This window comes from Schistocerca serialis, chromosome 7, assembly GCF_023864345.2.
Source record: "Schistocerca serialis cubense isolate TAMUIC-IGC-003099 chromosome 7, iqSchSeri2.2, whole genome shotgun sequence".
NCBI classification, from domain to species: domain Eukaryota; kingdom Metazoa; phylum Arthropoda; class Insecta; order Orthoptera; family Acrididae; genus Schistocerca; species Schistocerca serialis.
In genome coordinates, this window is record NC_064644.1 from 213203328 (window position 1) to 213221259 (window position 17932).

The window sequence follows — 17932 nt, forward strand, 5'->3', positions numbered from 1 at the left end:
AACTGGGACGTTTGTATAGCTGCTTAAAAGTCCCCATTCGTCTTCTAAAATATTAAAAAGACTCCATACCCCTGGTCTACTCCTCCCCCCTTCCCCCCTCCCGACAAAACCATCAAAAGTGCGCTCTTGTTTCCAGTAACTTTGAGGAGAACGCAAGCAATGAGCCTGGCCTAGTATTATTTACATTTATCTTAGCACTTTTTTTCAGGAGATTTGACAACAGTATGCCTCAGTCTATCTGTGATAGCGATGTATTGCATATTTTGTGTATTTGTAGAGAATAACTTTAGTAATACACGTGAAACACCTACAACAAACGTGGGTTTTTGCTTTTTATTAGTAGAGAATCGAGTAACTGTAAGATATTGTATGTAAGCCGGCCGGTGTGGCCGAGCGGTTCTAGGCGCTTCAGTCTGGAACCGCGCGACCGCTACGGTCGCAGGTTCGAATCCTGCCTCGGGCATGGATGTGTGTGATGTCCTTAGGTTAGTTAGGTTAAAGTAGTTCTAAGTTCTAGAGGACTGATGACCTCAGATGTTAAGTCCCATAGTGCTCAGAGCCATTTGAACCGTTTTGTTGTATGTATATGGTATTGGCCATGGCCTCTGGTACGTATTCTGTCTCTTTATCCTTTGAACTGTCCAAATTAATCTTACGCACTATTTCTAGGACATGATTAATTCATATGTAGCACATTTGAGTGCCTTCACATTATTCCGTAGCTTTCTTTGTAGTAAATAAATTCTCACATTCTTAACTGATTTTATGGTTTCGCTTTTAACTTTGGCCATATATTCAACTGCGGTAACTGAATTGTTAATTTTAGACATCATACAGAGAATATTTAATTTTTTAATCATTTTCATTGAGGCTTCATAGTATTTCTTGTAACATGAGATCAGTCCTATTTCTGCGCTTGTTCGAACTGTTTAATGTAATTTTCTTTCCACATTTGTCACCTACAGTTTTTACAACTACATAACTAATGCCATGCGTTTTGAATAGCACCGATGTTTACAGTTTGGTCGCATATAGTACACTCATGGTTAGAGGTTACCATAAGAAGTTATTCGTATAGATGCAGACTTACCACATGTTGTTGTTGTGGTCTTCAGTCCTGAGACTGGTTTGATGCAGCTCTCCATGCTACTCTATCCTGTACAAGCTTCTTCATCACCCAGTACCTACTGCAACCTACATCCTTCTGAATCTGTTCAATGTATTCATTTCTTGGTCTCCCTCTACGATTTTTACCCTCCATACTGCCCTCCAATGCTAAATTTGTGATCCCTTGATGCCTCAGGACATGTCCTACAAACTGGTCCCTTCTTCTAGTCAAGTTGTGCCACAAACTTCTATTCTCCCCAATCCTATTCAATACCTCCTCATTAGTTACGTGATCTACCCACCTTATCTTCAGCATTCTTCTGTAGCACCACACTTCGAAAGCTTCTATTCTCTTCTTGTCCAAACTGTTTATCGTCCACATTTGACTTTCATACATGGCTACACTCCATACAAATACTTTCAGAAACGACTTCCTGACACTTAAATCTATACTCGACGTTAACAAATTTCTCTTCTTCAAAAACGCTTTCCTTGCCATTGCCAGTTTACATTTTATATCCTCTCTACTTCGAACATCATCAGTTATTTTGCTCCCCAAATAGCAAAACTCCTTTACTACTTTAAGTATCTCATTTCCTAATCTAATTCCCTCAGCATCACCCGACTTAATTCGTCTACATTCCATTATCCTCGTTTTGCTTTTCTTGATGTTCATCTTATATCCTCCTTTCAAGACACTGTCCATTCCGTTCAACTGCTCTTCCAAGTCCTTTGCTGTCTCTGACAGAATTACAATGTCATCGGCGAACCTCAAAGTTTTTATTTCTTCTCCCTGGATTTTAATACCTACCCCAAATTTTTCTTTTGTTTCCTTTACTGCTTGCTCAATATACAGATTGAATAACATCGGGGAGAGGCTAAAACCCTGTCTCACTCCCTTCCCAACCACTGCTTCCCTTTCATGCCCCTCGACTCTTATAACTGCCATCTGGTTTCTGCTCCCTGTATTTTACCCCTGCCACCTTCAGAATTTGAAAGAGAGTATTACAGTCAACATTGTCAAACCTTTCTCTAAATCTACAAATGCTAGAAACGTAGGTTTGCCTTTCCTTAATCTTCCTTCTAAGGTAAGTCGTAAGGTCAGTATTGCCTCACGTGTTCCAACATTTCTACGGAATCCAAACTGATCATCCCCGAGGTCGGCTTCTACCAGTTTTTCCATTCGTCTGTAAAGAATTCGAGTTAGTATTTTGCAGCTGTGACTTATTAAACTGATTGTTCGGTAATTTTCACATCTGTCAACACCTGCTATCTTTGGGATTGGAATTATTATATTCTTCTTGAAGTCTGAGGGTATTTCGCCTGTCTCGTACATCTTGCTCATCAGATGGTAGAGTTTTGTCAGGACTGGCCTTCCCAAAGCCGTCAGTAGTTCTAATGGAATGTTGTCTACTCCCGGGGTCTTGTTTCGACTCGGGTCTTTCAGTGCTCTGTCAAACTCTTCACGCAGTACCGTATCTCCCATTTCATCTTCATCTACATCCTCTTCCATTTCCATAATATTGTCCTCAAGTACACCGCCCTTATATAGACCCTCTATATACTCCTTCCACCTTTCTGCTTTCCCCTCTTTGCCTAGAACTGGGCTTCCATCTGAGCTCTTGATATTCACACAAGTGGTTCTCTTTTCCCCAAAGGTCTCTCTAATTTTCCTGTAGGCTGTATCTATCTTACCCCTAGTGAAATAAGCCTCTACATCCTTACATTTGTTCTCTAGCCATGCCTGCTTAGCCCTTTTGCACTTCCTGTCGATATCATTTTTGAGACTTTTGTATTCCTTTTTGCCTGCTTCATTTACTGCATTTTTATATTTTCTCCTTTCATCAATTAAATTCAATATTTCTTCTGTTACCCAAGGATTTCTACTAGCCCTCGTCTTTTTACCTACTTGATCCTCTGCTGCCTTCACTACTTCATCCCTCAGAGCTGCCCATTCGTCTTCTACTGTATCTCTTTCCCCCATCCCCTTCAATTGTTCCCTTATGCTCTCCCTGAAACTCTGTACAACCTCTGGTTTAGTCAGTTTATCCAGGTCCCATCTCCTTAAATTCCCACCTTTTTGCAATTTCTTCAGTTTTAATCTACAGTTCATAACCAATAGATTGTGGTCAGAGTCCACATCTGCCCCTGGAAATGTCCTACAATTTAAAACCTGGTTCCTAAATCTCTGCCTTACCATTATATAATCCATCTGATATCTTTTAGTATCTCCAGGATTCTTCATGTATACAACCTTCTTTTATGATTCTTGAACCAAGTGTTAGCTATACTTACCACATACGAGTACATAAAGATTCTACAAAGGCACCCTTCTTCGAAGAAACATTCCAAATCTATTCATCCAGAGAAACTTAAATGAACTGAGACAAGCTCCTCAACATACACAAGCTTCTTATGAAGCTCATTTGCGGGTACCTAACCGATTTGTGTGTGTGTGTGTGTGTGTGAGAGAGAGAGAGAGAGAGAGAGAGAGAGAGAGAGAGAGAGAGGGAGAGAGAGAGAGAGAGAGAGAGGGGGGGAGGGAGAGAGAGAATAGCCCTGTAACATTATCTTGGAGCAATTAACAATTATAGCTCTCATCTCCTCAATAAGTGAGCTGGCACAGTGGTTGTGGTTCAGACATTAGGCTTACATTCAGGAGTATGATGGTTAAAATCTGAATCCAGCCACAATGATTTAGGTTTTCAGTGATTTCTCGCAATTGATTAATGCCAATTTCAGGATTGTTCCCATAGAAACATGGCATGATTTCCCTTCTCATCCATCTCCTGTGGCCCGTTTCTAATAACCTTATCATCGACTGGACATCAAACATTTAAATTCCTTTTTCCGACCTTCTTCTGCCTCATCCAACCTAGGAAATTTCCAAAACATCTTGCATAGTTCTGTTCGACTGAACCCAATTCAAATATCATTGTGGCTCTCACCAATAAGACTACGGATCCTTAAATATGTGGACCTGATACTAGCATAAATATTTCCGATTATTTCTATTTGTGATACCCTTACCATCTCCTCCTCACTCATAGAGGTGACAGACATGTCTTACCTAATTGATAGTTATTTCCACTTCATGTACATGTGTTTGGGTGAAATTGCTCCAGGCATGTAACTCCTCTACTGTTACCCACAACCTCTACTAGTACTGATCTAGTGAAACTCATCTCCACAGTATATTTTTCCAGACAGTAAACCTTTTGCGTATTAAGATTGGTTAAAATTGTTCGACTCGTTCCTAAGTTATAAGATGGTATCCAAACGTACTCAGAATTTGAATTTTGAAATGGTTACGAGTACGCAGAAATACCACTCTGTTTCTCTTCATACATCTTTCTTGAATCAGTATCATCAGCGACTGCGAGCAGGTTGGTTTAGGTAGTTGTTGGCGATAGCATTTTCATTGTCGTGTTCCCGTGAATTTTGCGGTTTGCGACGGCTGATCTGAAAGTGCAACTGGTCTGTACAAATTTTTGTTTTTAAAATTATAAAAATCACTACAGAAACGGGCCAAAACTTTTGGAAACAGCGCCTTAGGCCAGAAACAGTTTTGCGACTGGCACAAGCATTACAAAAACTGGAGAATATCGCCCAATGATGACGATCCCTTCGGTACGTCTGCAATCGCCATCACACCAGAAAATTCCACGGAAGTGAAGGTGTGGTACTGCCAGATTGTAGACAGCCCGTCTAAGACCTCTTTACCAAATGGGACCTGAGGTATCGTACGTTTGAGTGTATTCTGTTAGTAGAACTGACAGGAGAAGAATTGCGGCGCAGTTTGTGTCACGATGGATACAAGCTGATCAGAACAACATCGCGTGGAAGTCTGTAGAAGGGAACGTAAACAGCTCCTTCGAGACGACTCAAACTTTCTTTCAAAGGTCATTATCGGTGACAGAAGTTTTGTTAATGGCTATGACCCCGAATAAAAAAAAACAGCATGTGTAGTGGAGGACTTCTCCTTAATCTTGGCCAAAAAAACTAGACTAGTCGAAAGTAAATTTAATTCTTTGGTGATGTGGCATATTGACGAGAACCTTCATGAAGAGTTCATCCCTTCGACTAGGTGGTGAATAAAGTGTTCTACCGCGACGTTCTAAGAAGATTGAGGAGGGAGATAAACGGAAACATCCATAGAAGTGGTGTACGAACGACTAGGTTCTCCATCAAAAAAAGCACGACCGCATACGGCCTACGTAATTCAGCAATTTTTCACTAAAATGAAGGTAACAGTTGTTCTCTGCGCGTCTTCATCCCCAGACTTTGCTCCGTAAGACACCTTACACTTTCCCAAAATGAAAATCAAACTGAATGCGCAGTGATTTTGTTTAGTGGACGAGGCTTAAGCAGAACCGCAGAGGTACTAAACATCATAACAAAGACAGGCATCCAGGACGCATTTCAAAAGTGGCAGAAAAGATGTACAATAAGGTCTAGGTAAGACATAATTTTAATCAACATACAAATACATCGGTAACTTTTTCATAACAGCTCGTATTTCCATTTTTCTAACAGAAGTACTGCTGTTCAAGATAATGAGACGTCATTGTGGTGCAGCTTACCTCCAGACTGGCAACTGTAACGGAGCAGGATATGTCGGCCAAGGTCGCATGGTCTCCAGCTACCCATCCAGTTGGCTCCAGGTACTTCTCCAGGTTTCCAAGAGCCTCGTATATGGCATCTCTCGCGTCCGCATCTACATTTCTTTTCCCCAGGAAGAAAACCGGATACTGCAATTGATGAAAGCGTTAGCAATATAATATACAGGTATACAAACTTCGGAACACACAATAATGGATATTTATAATGACTGGACACTGTCCATAAAAATACAGACATTCACACGAAATCAGAAAATAGGAAACTTAAGATTCTACATTTGCACATTGTGTCTGTTCTCATCGTAATTTATTCATAATCTACTTTACTGATTTACTTATTACTTTATAACTACACCCTCCGATACAAGTAACTAAGCTGGCCACGTGAGCACATATATCGTTGTTAATGTCTGGCTGTTGGTTTTTGGGTGATCATATGGGACGTTATATTCCTCCTTATTTGAAAGGGATGGATAGAAAAAGCTATGAATATTAAGTATCTTCTACGAAGAAAAAAGAGGATTTTGACTATGTATATCATACATTTGAACATAATTAGGTAAGGCATTCAGCTGTTTCAATCTTTCTTATATGGATAATAGAATACAGACCACAGCCTTAACATTTCAAGTCACTGGAAATGAGCTAGCATCTCCCTCGAGTAATGAAACGTAGAGTATTCCTCACGGTCCCACACTAGGGCTGCTTCTTTTCCACATAGAAGATAGTTGTCTGTCTTAACCTGCAACTTGCAACTGGTAACTCTATGGCTGTTTTGTTTGTGAATAACACAAATGTAACTGAGGATGATTCAAATGTGATCTGACTACTGTAATTAATAACGTCCTTTAGAGAAACAGATATTAATTCACAACTGAAAGACTGAGTTTTAACTGAAGTATTTTACAGAATATCCGATTCTTAACTCTGGTGGAAGGTTTGTATTCACGACTTCCTCCAAAAGGTGAATGCAGCTGCCTTAACTGTAAGATTATTAGCATCAGTGATACGCAGAAACTGTTTTTCACACTATCATTTCTTGATGTAACATGCTATAATACTTTACATAGATTATCCCATGACAAAATATTTTAGGTCACAGATAATATATGATGTTAATTAACCGGACTCATGTAGGACTGTTTAACAATCTCGATGTTCTAGCGCTGACATCACAGAACATACTCTCCCTTACAAAATTTGTTGTTGGATCTGTGAACTTTTTAAAAGAGAATAACAGTAACAATGCATATACAGTGGGAAATGTCGAAGCTACTATTTTAAAGAATAATTAGGCGCCATGTTAATGGAGTCATCCTTCGCTGTTGGGCACAGTAATTTCATATTTGTCAATGAAAAACATAAATAGTGGATATTCGCCTCTATTAATTTATTTCGTGAACGAGTTTTCTGCTTAAAAGGGCATCCTCAGATAATACCGAATATTATAAAGCCCAAATTAAGATGGATGGACCAGGTAAGAAAGAAATTCTGAGAGGAGCGAAGTGTGAACGTTCTACGGCATTAATTTACTTCGTGAATCGATTTTCGACTCATAAGGCCGCGTTCAAATGGTATCGTCTGAGGAGAAGCAAATGCCACATATATTACTTGCCTCTCAGGTTTGGTTGTCTAACGGTAAGACACGTGCCTGGAAACCGAGACGTCTTGAGATCGAATCCCAGTTGGACCACAGAATACTTCAGACTCCCTTTAACATACCCTTAACCTCTCAGTGATGTGAAGTCTCAGCAGTAACGACAGGTGATCCGATTCCACGTTAAACTATAGTTCCACACATGACGCCAAAGTGACGACCAATTGAAAGACTTCCACCAGACCGTTGCGCCAGAATTATCGTCATCATTTGTCTACGGCACCAAAATAAGTAGAGCCGGGACCGGTTACATGAGCAGGTACCTGAATGAGAAATTGATTAATTGCTCTAATCAGCCTAACATACGTTCGCCCCTGGTAGCTGAGTGGTCAGCGCGACAGAATGTCAATTCTCAGGGCCCGGGTTCGATTCCCGGCTGGATCGGAGATTTTCTCCGCTCAGCGACTGGGTGTTGTGTTGTTCTAATCATTACCATTTCATCCCCATCGACGCGCAAGTCGCCGAAGTGGCGCCAAATTGAAAGACTTGCACCCGGCGAACGGTCTACCCGATGGGAGGCCCTAGTCACACGACATTTCCATTTTAGCCTAACGTGTGAGGGGCGCTCAATAAGTAATGCAACACTTTTTTCTGGAAGTAGGTTGGTTGTGTTCAGAATTGCCATACGGCATGTTATTACCCTCTCTTTTGGTTACATAACCCTATTTTTTAACATAAACTCCTTTCAATACGACTGTCTTACGCTACCTTATAAGGGAGGGCCTGCACGCCCGCACAGTACTGCTCTAATGGTCGACGTCGGAGCTTGTGACGATGTTAGACAAACGATTGCCACGATCAACCTCGTTACATCCAAGATGGCCCTTCGTGGTCTTTTATGATCTTCTGTTGGGGTGCGAGTAACCCAGCGGACAAACAACTTTCAGTACTCCAATTGGTGGATGAGTTCATTTGAGCGGCGAGCTATCTGATTGTTATCCGTCGATCACCTCGAATGGGAGTGGCCGCACATCCCAACATTGCAGGGGTCACAGCTGTGTGCGGCCGGGCAGCACGCGGTAGGTCAGACAATCTCACGTGACCTTACTGCGATGACGGCAGATGCCTCGCCGAAGACCACCAACCTTTTGTTCATTGCCAGGTCCGTAGCCATCCTGCAAGCGCCTATGAATACCTGCGATGCTCTGGTTTTCTGCTATAGGTAACTCGATGACAGGTCTCTGCTTGGAATGCATCTCCGCTAGAAAAGCCATTATGAAGGCTACGTACAGCGCCGTCACCTATCGGAACTTCATTAAACTGTAGGGTCGAAGTTAATGTTACACAACAAATTCTACATTTTTTCACCATTTTAAATTTGCCAAAAAAAAAAAATTGTTCCATGTGTTACTGAATGCCCCTCTTAGAATTTGTCTCTGTTCTAAAGGGAGGGAAAACTGAGTCATATCGCAGTGTTCCTTTGTTCCATTTCTGGGGATGTTAAATGAGCCATTAGTCTTTTCTGACTGGTTTGATGCAGCCCACAAAAAATTTCTCTACTGTGCCAACCTTTTCATCTCAGAGCAGCACTTACAACCAAAGCCATCAGTTATTTGTTGTATATAGTCCAATCTCTGTCTTCCTGTACAGCTTTTACCGTCTACAGTTCCCTCTAGTATCGTGTAACTTATTCCCTGATTTCTTAACAGAAATCCTACCACCCGGCCTTTCTTCTTGTAAGCTTATTTGTCCGTCGCTGACATAGAAGACCGCAAACCTTCTTTCCTTCCCGTCTGGGCAAGCTGTGCAGTGACTAGAGTACATGTAAAGCTTACTGGGACAGCGTAAATGCTAGCTACAATGAGGTGGATAATTCGATTATAATACTGGTATTTTAATTTGATATTCCCCACAACTGACAAAATTTTCACAAAAAATGTGAATTTCTTTGCCCACCCACACACTCCTGAGAATGGCACATTAACAATTTGCAATTACACGCCCGTTTCACTGGCAGCTGCGTTGATAAATACTCGGCACCTAGCAAGGATAACTACTAGATCAAGAATATTAGGTAAGTTGATGGAAGTGGTTAACCGTTGGTGAAAATCTCGCTTCTGAGCACACCACTCTGCACGGAACACGCGTTGGTGCAGTGCTGCGATACAGACAGTATTAGACGATGGCCAAGACGCCGTCTCCAAGCCCGTACCGCTCGATGGTTGAAGGCAAAGTCCTCTCTCTCCACAATTCTCCCGGCTCACACGCGTAAAAAAACACGGCGGAAGAATAACCGGTTTCGGCAAATGTCGAACGCTCTATCATCGCCGCGCGGGATTAGTCGAGCGGTCTGGGGCGCTGCACTCAGGGACTGTGTGGCTGGTCCCAGCAGAGGTTCGAGTCCTCTCTCGGGCATGGGTGTGTGTGTTTGTCCTTAGGATAATTTAGGTTAAGTAGTGTGTAAGCTTAGGGACTGATGACCTTAGCACTTAAGTCCAATAAGATTTCACACACATTTGTACATTTTTTGCTCTACCATCGCCGAAATCCCTCCAACGGCATTTCTGAGATCTACCGAATGATCGAGTAGGTCATATCGCCCCTAGGCAAACGAAATTCCCGTCTTCGCCACGTGTTGCCCAGCACAGGTGGCTCCGGATGCCGGGCTACTCCCAAAAGCGCCGTATTGTCCCGCGTTTCCGGTGACCGCTACCTGCCGCCCACGGCGGCCCGGCGAGATACGGCCAGCTGCAGACTTTATATTCCACAATTCTCAACTTCCAACACTTTTCACCAAGCTTTAAGTTAGTGACTTAATCATGTAGACATGCAGGGAATGCTGCTCGAGAGTGCCTCATATTTATTATAATTCAATAGAGTCACCATCTGATGCCCTTGCCAGTCCCCCTGTTATTAAAATGTTGGTAAGCTAACGTGTAAGTGCCCATGTCATAGCAAGTTACATTCTTGTCAGTGTTTTCCATGTATTCCTTTTCTCACCGTTTCTGCACAGTATCTCCTCATCCCTTACCTTTATTATCAGTCCACCTAATTTTCAACATTATTCTGTAGCACCATATCTCAAATGCTTCTGTTCTCTTCTGTGTCCTTTCTTCCTCAATCAATGTTTCACTATCATACAATGCTACGCTCCAAACGGACATTATCAGAAATTTTTTCCTCAAAATAAGGCCTGTGTTTGATAATAGCCACTTCTCTTGCGCAAAAATGCGCTTTTTGCCAGTACTAGTCTGCTTTTTATCCCCTCCTTGCTCCGTCCGTTATTGGTTATTTCGCTGCCTAGGTAGCAGAATTCCTTACTTCGACTGCTTCGTAATCACCAATTCTGATGATAGGTTCCTCGCTGTTCTCATTTCTGCTACTTCTCATTACTTTCGTCTTTCTTCAATTTACTCTAAAACCATATTCTATACTCATTAGACTGTTCATTCCATTCAACAGATTCTTCTACACTTTCACTGATGATAGCAATGTCATCTGCGAATCTTATCACTGACATGTTTTCACCTTGAATTTTAATTCCACTCTTGAGCCTTTCTTTTATTTTCGTCATTGGTCCTTCAATGTACAGATTCAACAGTAGGGGCGAATGACTAAATCGCTGTCTTAGGCCTTTTTAGTGCGAGCACTTCATCTTTCCCCATAACTTACCCCTATTTTTCTCAGAATTTCTAACATCTTCCACCATTTTACAATGTCGAACGCTTTTTCCAGGTCGACAAATCCTACGACCATGTGTGAACATAAATTCTGTGAATTGCTTCTGTTCAAGCTAAATATAATTGCAGTTCCGATAGCAACCAATGTTAAAAATCACTTATGATCCACGACATACCAGAACGATAAAAACGTCCACAGAAAACTCGCTCTACATGGGAAAGCTTAAGACAACGCTCTACAGGCAGCCATCTCGGTCAACGTCTGACCACAATCTCCCAACGTCGTAAGCGTCTTTCCCACAATCTTAGTAACTAGCAACGTCAAAGAATTTCTCAGAAGTGACAAACATATAATTGTCCCATCGAAAAATTAATGTTATGTAATTATTTATCGCGATTCTGGTACCATTCCCCGGAGCCACAGTACCGTAGCGTGCTGCTAGAGGTGCCTAAACAAAATGGCGCAGCCCACTGACAGAGTGGAGATCAGTCACGCCAGTTTCTAGTGCCTCCACTAGTGGTGTGCTGCTGCACTGTGGTGCAGGAATTTCAATGTGTACCATGACTGCAGAAATGTATCTACAAACAAACAAAAAATTAATCACGCAACTTTGTTTTCGAGGTACTAATTATAACCTCATGACAACCCCTCCAACTAACAGAACTTACAGTACTCTTTCAGACAGATCGTACCCGGCCAACATTTGCACTCCCAGAAGGCGCTAACGTTCCACAAGCGCAGTTGAGTCTGCTGAGGGCTCCAGCTTCCCCCACCACTTTGCTATTCCGAGCAGCTGTGAGTGAGACGGCTATAATGCTAAAGGTTTCACAAGCAGGAAACTTAGGAAGGCGCGTTTGCAACACAATGCAGCTACCTCTAAGAGAAGAATGTTGCTGGATGCTTTTATAAGCAGGCATTTATGCTGTGTGTGTATTTTTAACTTTTTATTTTTCTGACAAAGCAATTACTTTTATTACTGGATTAAATAACTGTATTATCTAATGCTAATAAGGTGAGCAGAAACACAAGAAACATTATATACAGGCATTTATCTTTATGCTGCGATAATGAAATACGAATGGGTCCACCGTTTTGTAAGTACACAAATTATTGTTTTATCACCCAAACATGTTTCGCCAGTTGTGGCGTTCTCAATGGCTTTTTTGTATTTTATTTTCGTTTTGTTTCAAGTTGAATGTGTCCTGTAGCTGCCGACCAAAATGAGCCACAGGTCTAACTTAGCACACCATGTCATCATTGTAATATCTGGATAGTCCTGAGCTGTGACAAATTTGTTGTTATGTACAAAACATATTTTTGTGTAGTTGAGCTGAACGTTTTCTCCTGCTAGTTTGTAAACACTGAGTCTTACTATGTTGCGGTGGCTTGAACACATGTGTTCTAGCCGTAGCAAATTAGCAAGATGCAGTATTTACAAACGAGCAGGTCACAGCACAGGACTATCCAGACACTACAATGACGACATGGCGTACTAACGTAGACCTGTGGCTGATTTTGGTTGGTAGCCACAGGACACACACAATCTAAAAAGTACTAGTAAAATAAAATAAAAAAGCCACTGAGGACGCCACAACTGTTGTGAAACATGTTTGGGCCGTAACACAAAACAATAATTCATGTACTTGCAAAAAGGTGGATCCTTCCTTAATTCATTATTATTTTTCTGCAAGCACGCGAACTGCACTCAAAATCTAATAAGATAGTTACGTAGTAATGTTTGTAAATCTACAAAAGTTTTAACTTTAGAACATATAATAATTCTGGAAGTATGGTTCGTGATACAGTCAAACACATGGAGTTACGCAGTTACGACCTATTATGACGGGAACGCTGGTGGGACTTAGTCACTTTCATAAGAGAAGAGAAAGTTCACACAGATTGTTGAACCGAACCTCGAAATAAGTTTAGCGGATTGTCTGTGCAGTTGAGGATACTGATTTTGGGGTAACGTTTTATAAAAGCGTGGTAAATTTCTGAATTGGACAAACAAGTTGCTGATCTGGGTACTTCACTGTACATCTATCACCCCAGGTCGGAAGTAATGAGATACATCAACAGCGAAAAGCGAAAGTGGCCTGCCAAATAAATCGAAACCCATCTTCATTTGTGCTATTTCTTGGTTTCTCTTTGAGATCTCATAGTGAAAGTTTCAATTACTAAAACGTAGTCATCGTGTCTGGTCCACGAATGACTGCCTTGAGTTACAAGAAATGTTTCACTTCATGAACTTGAAGTTGATATTTCCATAGGGTTGCTTTTTATTGATATCGCCAAACCGGTCCGCCATTTCTCTTACCAAATGATTCTCCCCTTGCATTAAGACACTCAATGAATCATATACATTATGTGATCAAAAGTATCCGGGCACCTGGCTGAAAATGACTTACAAGTTCGTGGCGCCCTCCATCGATAATGCCTGAATTCAGTATGGTGTTGGCCCACCCTTAGCCTTGATCACGGCTTTCACTATCGCAGGCATACGTTCAATCAGGTTCTGGAACGTTTCTTGGGGAATGGCAGCCCACTCTTCAAGGAGGTGCACTGAGGAGAGGTATCGACGTAGGTCGGTGAGGCCTGGCATGAAGTCGGCGTTCCAAAACATCCCAAAGGTGTTCTATAGGATTCAGGTCAGGGCTCTGTGCATGTCAGTCGATTACAGGGATCTAACCACTCCACCACAGGCCGTGCATTGTGAACAGGTGCTCGATCGTCTTGAAAGATGCAATCGCCATCCCCGAATTGATATTCAACAGATGCAAGCAGGAATGTGCTTAAAACATCAATGTAGACCTGTGCTGTGATAGTGCCACCCAAAACAACAAAGGGTGCAAGCCTCCTCCACAAAAAACGCGACCTCACCATAACACCACCACCTTCGAATTTTATTGTTGGCACTACACACTGGCACATGACGTTCACCGGACATTCGCCATATCCACACGTTGCCGCTGGATTGCCACATTGTGTACGGTGATTCGTCACTCCACATAACGTTTTTCCAATGTTTAATCGTCCAATGTTTACAGTCCTTACACCAAGCGAGGCGTCGTTTGGCATTTACCGGCGTGATGTGTGGCTTAGATCAGCCGCTCGACCATGAAATCCAAGTTTTCTCACCTCCCGGCTAACTGTCATAGTACTTGCAGTGGATCCCGATGCAGTTTGGAATTTCCGTGTAGTGGTCTGGACTGATGTCTGCCTATTACACATTACGGCCCTCTTCAACTGTCGGCGGTCTCTGTCAGTGAACAGACGAGGTCGGCCTGTACGCTTTTGTGCTGTACGTGTCCCTTCATGTCTCCACTTCACTATCACATCGGAAACAGTGGACTAGGGATGTTTAGGAGTGTGGAAATCTCACGTACAGACGTATGACACAAGTGATACCCAGTCACTTGACCACATTCGAAGTCCGTGAGTTCCGTGGAGCGCCCCATTGTGTTCTTTCACGATGTCTGATGACTACTAAGGTCGCTGATATGGAGTACCTGGCAGTAGGTGGCAGCACAATGCATCTATTATGAAAAACTTATGTTCTGAGGGGTGTCCGGATACTTTTGATCACACAGTATAATTAGTGACGTCGATCATAAAAGATTTTGTCACTGCTCTTCGCACTGTAAACTCAGTTTTTTTCCCTAATGGACTCTTTCAGTTCAGCCTGCATTCACCGTCGTTCATCAGAAGGAAAATGAGTCATACCCTCTTTCTGGCTAGTGCTGTAATGACGATCCAGTGAATGTGCCACTTCATACTAAGCAAGTTGCGTGGCCTTTAAGGGATTCGAAAAAATAATGTAATTTCCATTTGGCATTGAACGATGTGGCCTCTCCACTTTCCTTTTTTGTCATCGGTACAGACGCCAGCAGTATTTCTAATGAAGAACGTAATTGCAATTTAACGCAAACAGTACTGTCAGCAAAGTGCTCGACATCTGGAAAGCCGAGGGCTTTGCTCTACCGGTGTCCGGCTGCAGCATTCATTGTCCGCTTCCTCCTCACCCCTCAATCTCATTCGCCGCTGCGGCTCGGAGCGCTAAGTAGGAGAGCGAAAAAAAAATGTAATGCCACATTCTAAGAGGAGAGTACATTTGCAGATGTAGGCTACATCTGGTTTACACTGCCCAACAATTACTTATCCCACGTTTCCTTTTATTTCTCGCAGTCCTTGACGTTAAAGCCTGGGGGCATCGTGGTCCAGCGCCGCTCTGCAGTGCCTTCCCTGTGAGCAATGTGACCACTACATTGCTCCCCACAGCGGCGACTTCTCACTGCCATACATGCAGTTGCAACCACTTGGCAGATAGTTTCAGGCTTGTTTTTAGAAAGTGAGCCTTTCACCTTGCATTTTCTACCATACTGATTCTCAAGGGAAATGTGGCTATACACACATAAGACGCAAGTGAGCTCTAATTTCTCTTATCTTCGTGGCTCCTGTACGAGATGCACGTGGTGGCAGTACAAATGTTCTTCCGTCTGTCGCAAAATCCTGCTCTCAAAATTTTTCTAATAGTATTTCGAGAAAAGACAGTCTTCTTTCGCCGGCCGCGGTGGTCTAGCGGTTCTAGCCGCTCAGTCCGGAACCGCGCGACTGCTACGGTCGCAGGTTCGAATCCCGCCTCGGGCATGGATGTGTGTGATGTCCTTAGGTTAGTTAGGTTTAAGTAGTTATAAGTTCTAGGGGACTGATGACCTCAGCTGTTAAGTCCCATAGCGGTCAGAGCCATTTTTGAACAGTCATCTTTCCAGTGATTTCCATTTGAGTTTACGTGGCATTTCCACAATACTCATGAGCTGATAGCAAAAATCGGTAACAAATCTGGCAGGACGCCTCGTAACAGCTACCAAGTCTTGATTGAATCTGACCTGGTGGGGATCCAAATAGACGAACAGTACTCGGCAATTGGTCGTATAGGTGATCTGTAGGCGTTCTCCTTTATAAATGAGCAACATTTTCCCATAATTCTCCCAATACACCGAAATCGACCGTTCGCCTTCCCTAAAACCGACCTGACGTGCTTGTTCCATATCACGTCGCTTCGGAACGTTACACCAAGAGATTAATCGACGTGACTGTGTCAGGCACAGAGCTTATACTGTATCATTACAGGATCGTTGTTGCTACTCATCTGCATTAACCCAGGAGTGGGCGCGTGGGGTACACCTGTCAGCCAGCGGTTTTACACTGTGATTATTTCCGTTACATTTAAAGTTGCAGCGTTCCCACGCTCAATACCTTTCAAATTGGTGCATTGTTGAAGTTCCGTTTGCAGTTAACGTCAGTTGGACAGCTAAACACAGACAGCAGGACGTTGAAGTGAATTGGGGTACAACTGTCCACCACGCGCCTATCTACGTAACAATTTCTTAAGGTAGGTGTTTTATTTTTTAAACATTTTTCATAGTAAATTCGCTGTAGGTACAATATTTAAAATTTTTATTAATCTGAATAAAACAACTATGTTAACTAAAGTGATTACTTACGCAGTCTTCAACACGTACTATAATTTACAGAAACTGATACTCATAAATATGTTTTTATTTTAGTGATGTCAGATCCGAAGAAAAGAAGAGTGGATGTGCCTTCCGACCCTGAAGTGTGGATGAGGTGCTCGAAAAAGATGCAGAGAGTGATGAAAATGACGTATTTGATTCTGAAGAATCTAATTCAAATGAAGACGGTCATCTAATGGAAAGCGATCATGATAGCGAAACTGAACAATCTGCAGGTGAATACGATAATAAGAACTGTGAGTCTAGTATTTCCTTTTATCTTGGGAAGGACAGTAAAACAAAATGGTCTCAGTCTTTTCCTAAAAGAACAAGGTCAGAGAATATAATAACTCATTTACCTGGCCCCACTATGCATGCATCTGCAATACTTTCAGAAAGTTATAAGATTTTTTCTTAGACAGCAGTGTTTACAAAACTATAGTTAACTGCAGAAATAGTTATGTAAGAAATTTGAAAAGCAAATTTCAGAGACATGGAGATGCTAGATTCACTGATGAGACTGAAAAAAGAGCACTTTTCGGTATACTCTACCTAATAGGAACCCTAAGAAGTTCTAAAAAAACACTGAATTACGGCAAGGTGCACGTGTTCTACTGGGCATAAATTCAACAGTTACACGACAAGACAATCCCAGAGAAGGTTCCATAGGACGTGGCTACGAGTGTGGAAGGCAGAAAGACAAGTCAACTAGAAAATGTCATAAATGTGAAAAGTGGACGTGTTCGCCCCATTTGCAAAGCGTATGTGTTAGCTGTCTCTGAAATAAATTATTGAAATATTTTTTTGGATGTCTGTGTTTTATTTCCATCCCTATACATATAGAAACATAGAAAAAGAAACTAAAGAACATTTGATAATCATTGCAATGAGTAATTAAGAAACACAAATGGGGGACAGGAGTCCCCCACGCGCCTAACCCCGTAACGATATAGCAAGCGCCTACTGCAGTGTTAACTTATATTCTCCAGCATTTATACCAAGCTACAGTTCATCGTACAAAACAGAATTTCTGTTCGATTCATCCCGTATACTCCGAGAGCAACTCAACGACGACACTTTTGCGTACATCAGAGCAGTAGAAGCAAACAGTCGCCGATTGCTGCTTACAGTCGGTTCAGTGCACTTAGGGTGGGGTGTCGCCAAAAGATGCCAGTTACTCTGTTTACGTGCAACATAACTTCCGGAAGACGAAATTCGTGTGTCGTAGACCGATATCCGACGACGAGTTTACATGTTAAACTCTGAATTTCTTTTGGTAACCCAGTCAAACGTTTCTTCTCGAATCGACAATTGTAAATACCATGGCTTCTGGAAATCAGCTGTTTTGGTGTTCTGTGTGCTAAGGACGATGGCTGTTTCCCTTCAGTCAAATGTAACTCAGTCTAATATTT

General features: G+C 42.1%; 1 protein-coding gene and 1 long non-coding RNA gene across 4 annotated transcripts in view; one reads left to right on the forward strand and one right to left on the reverse strand.

Annotated features, from left to right (window-relative positions):
* LOC126412091 (glutathione S-transferase D7-like) overlaps positions 1-17932 on the reverse strand; it is a 244675-nt gene that overhangs the window by 14562 nt on the left and 212181 nt on the right. For all 3 annotated transcript variants that reach the window (XM_050081512.1, XM_050081511.1, XM_050081509.1), the window contains exon 5: positions 5691-5858. In XM_050081512.1, the coding sequence (XP_049937469.1) occupies positions 5691-5858 (168 nt within the window). The remainder of the gene's footprint in view (positions 1-5690; positions 5859-17932) is intronic.
* LOC126412092 (uncharacterized) overlaps positions 5690-17932 on the forward strand; it is a 152693-nt gene continuing 140450 nt past the window's right edge. Inside the window, exon 1 of the long non-coding RNA XR_007575226.1 lies at positions 5690-5771. This is a non-coding gene — a long non-coding RNA (uncharacterized LOC126412092). The remainder of the gene's footprint in view (positions 5772-17932) is intronic.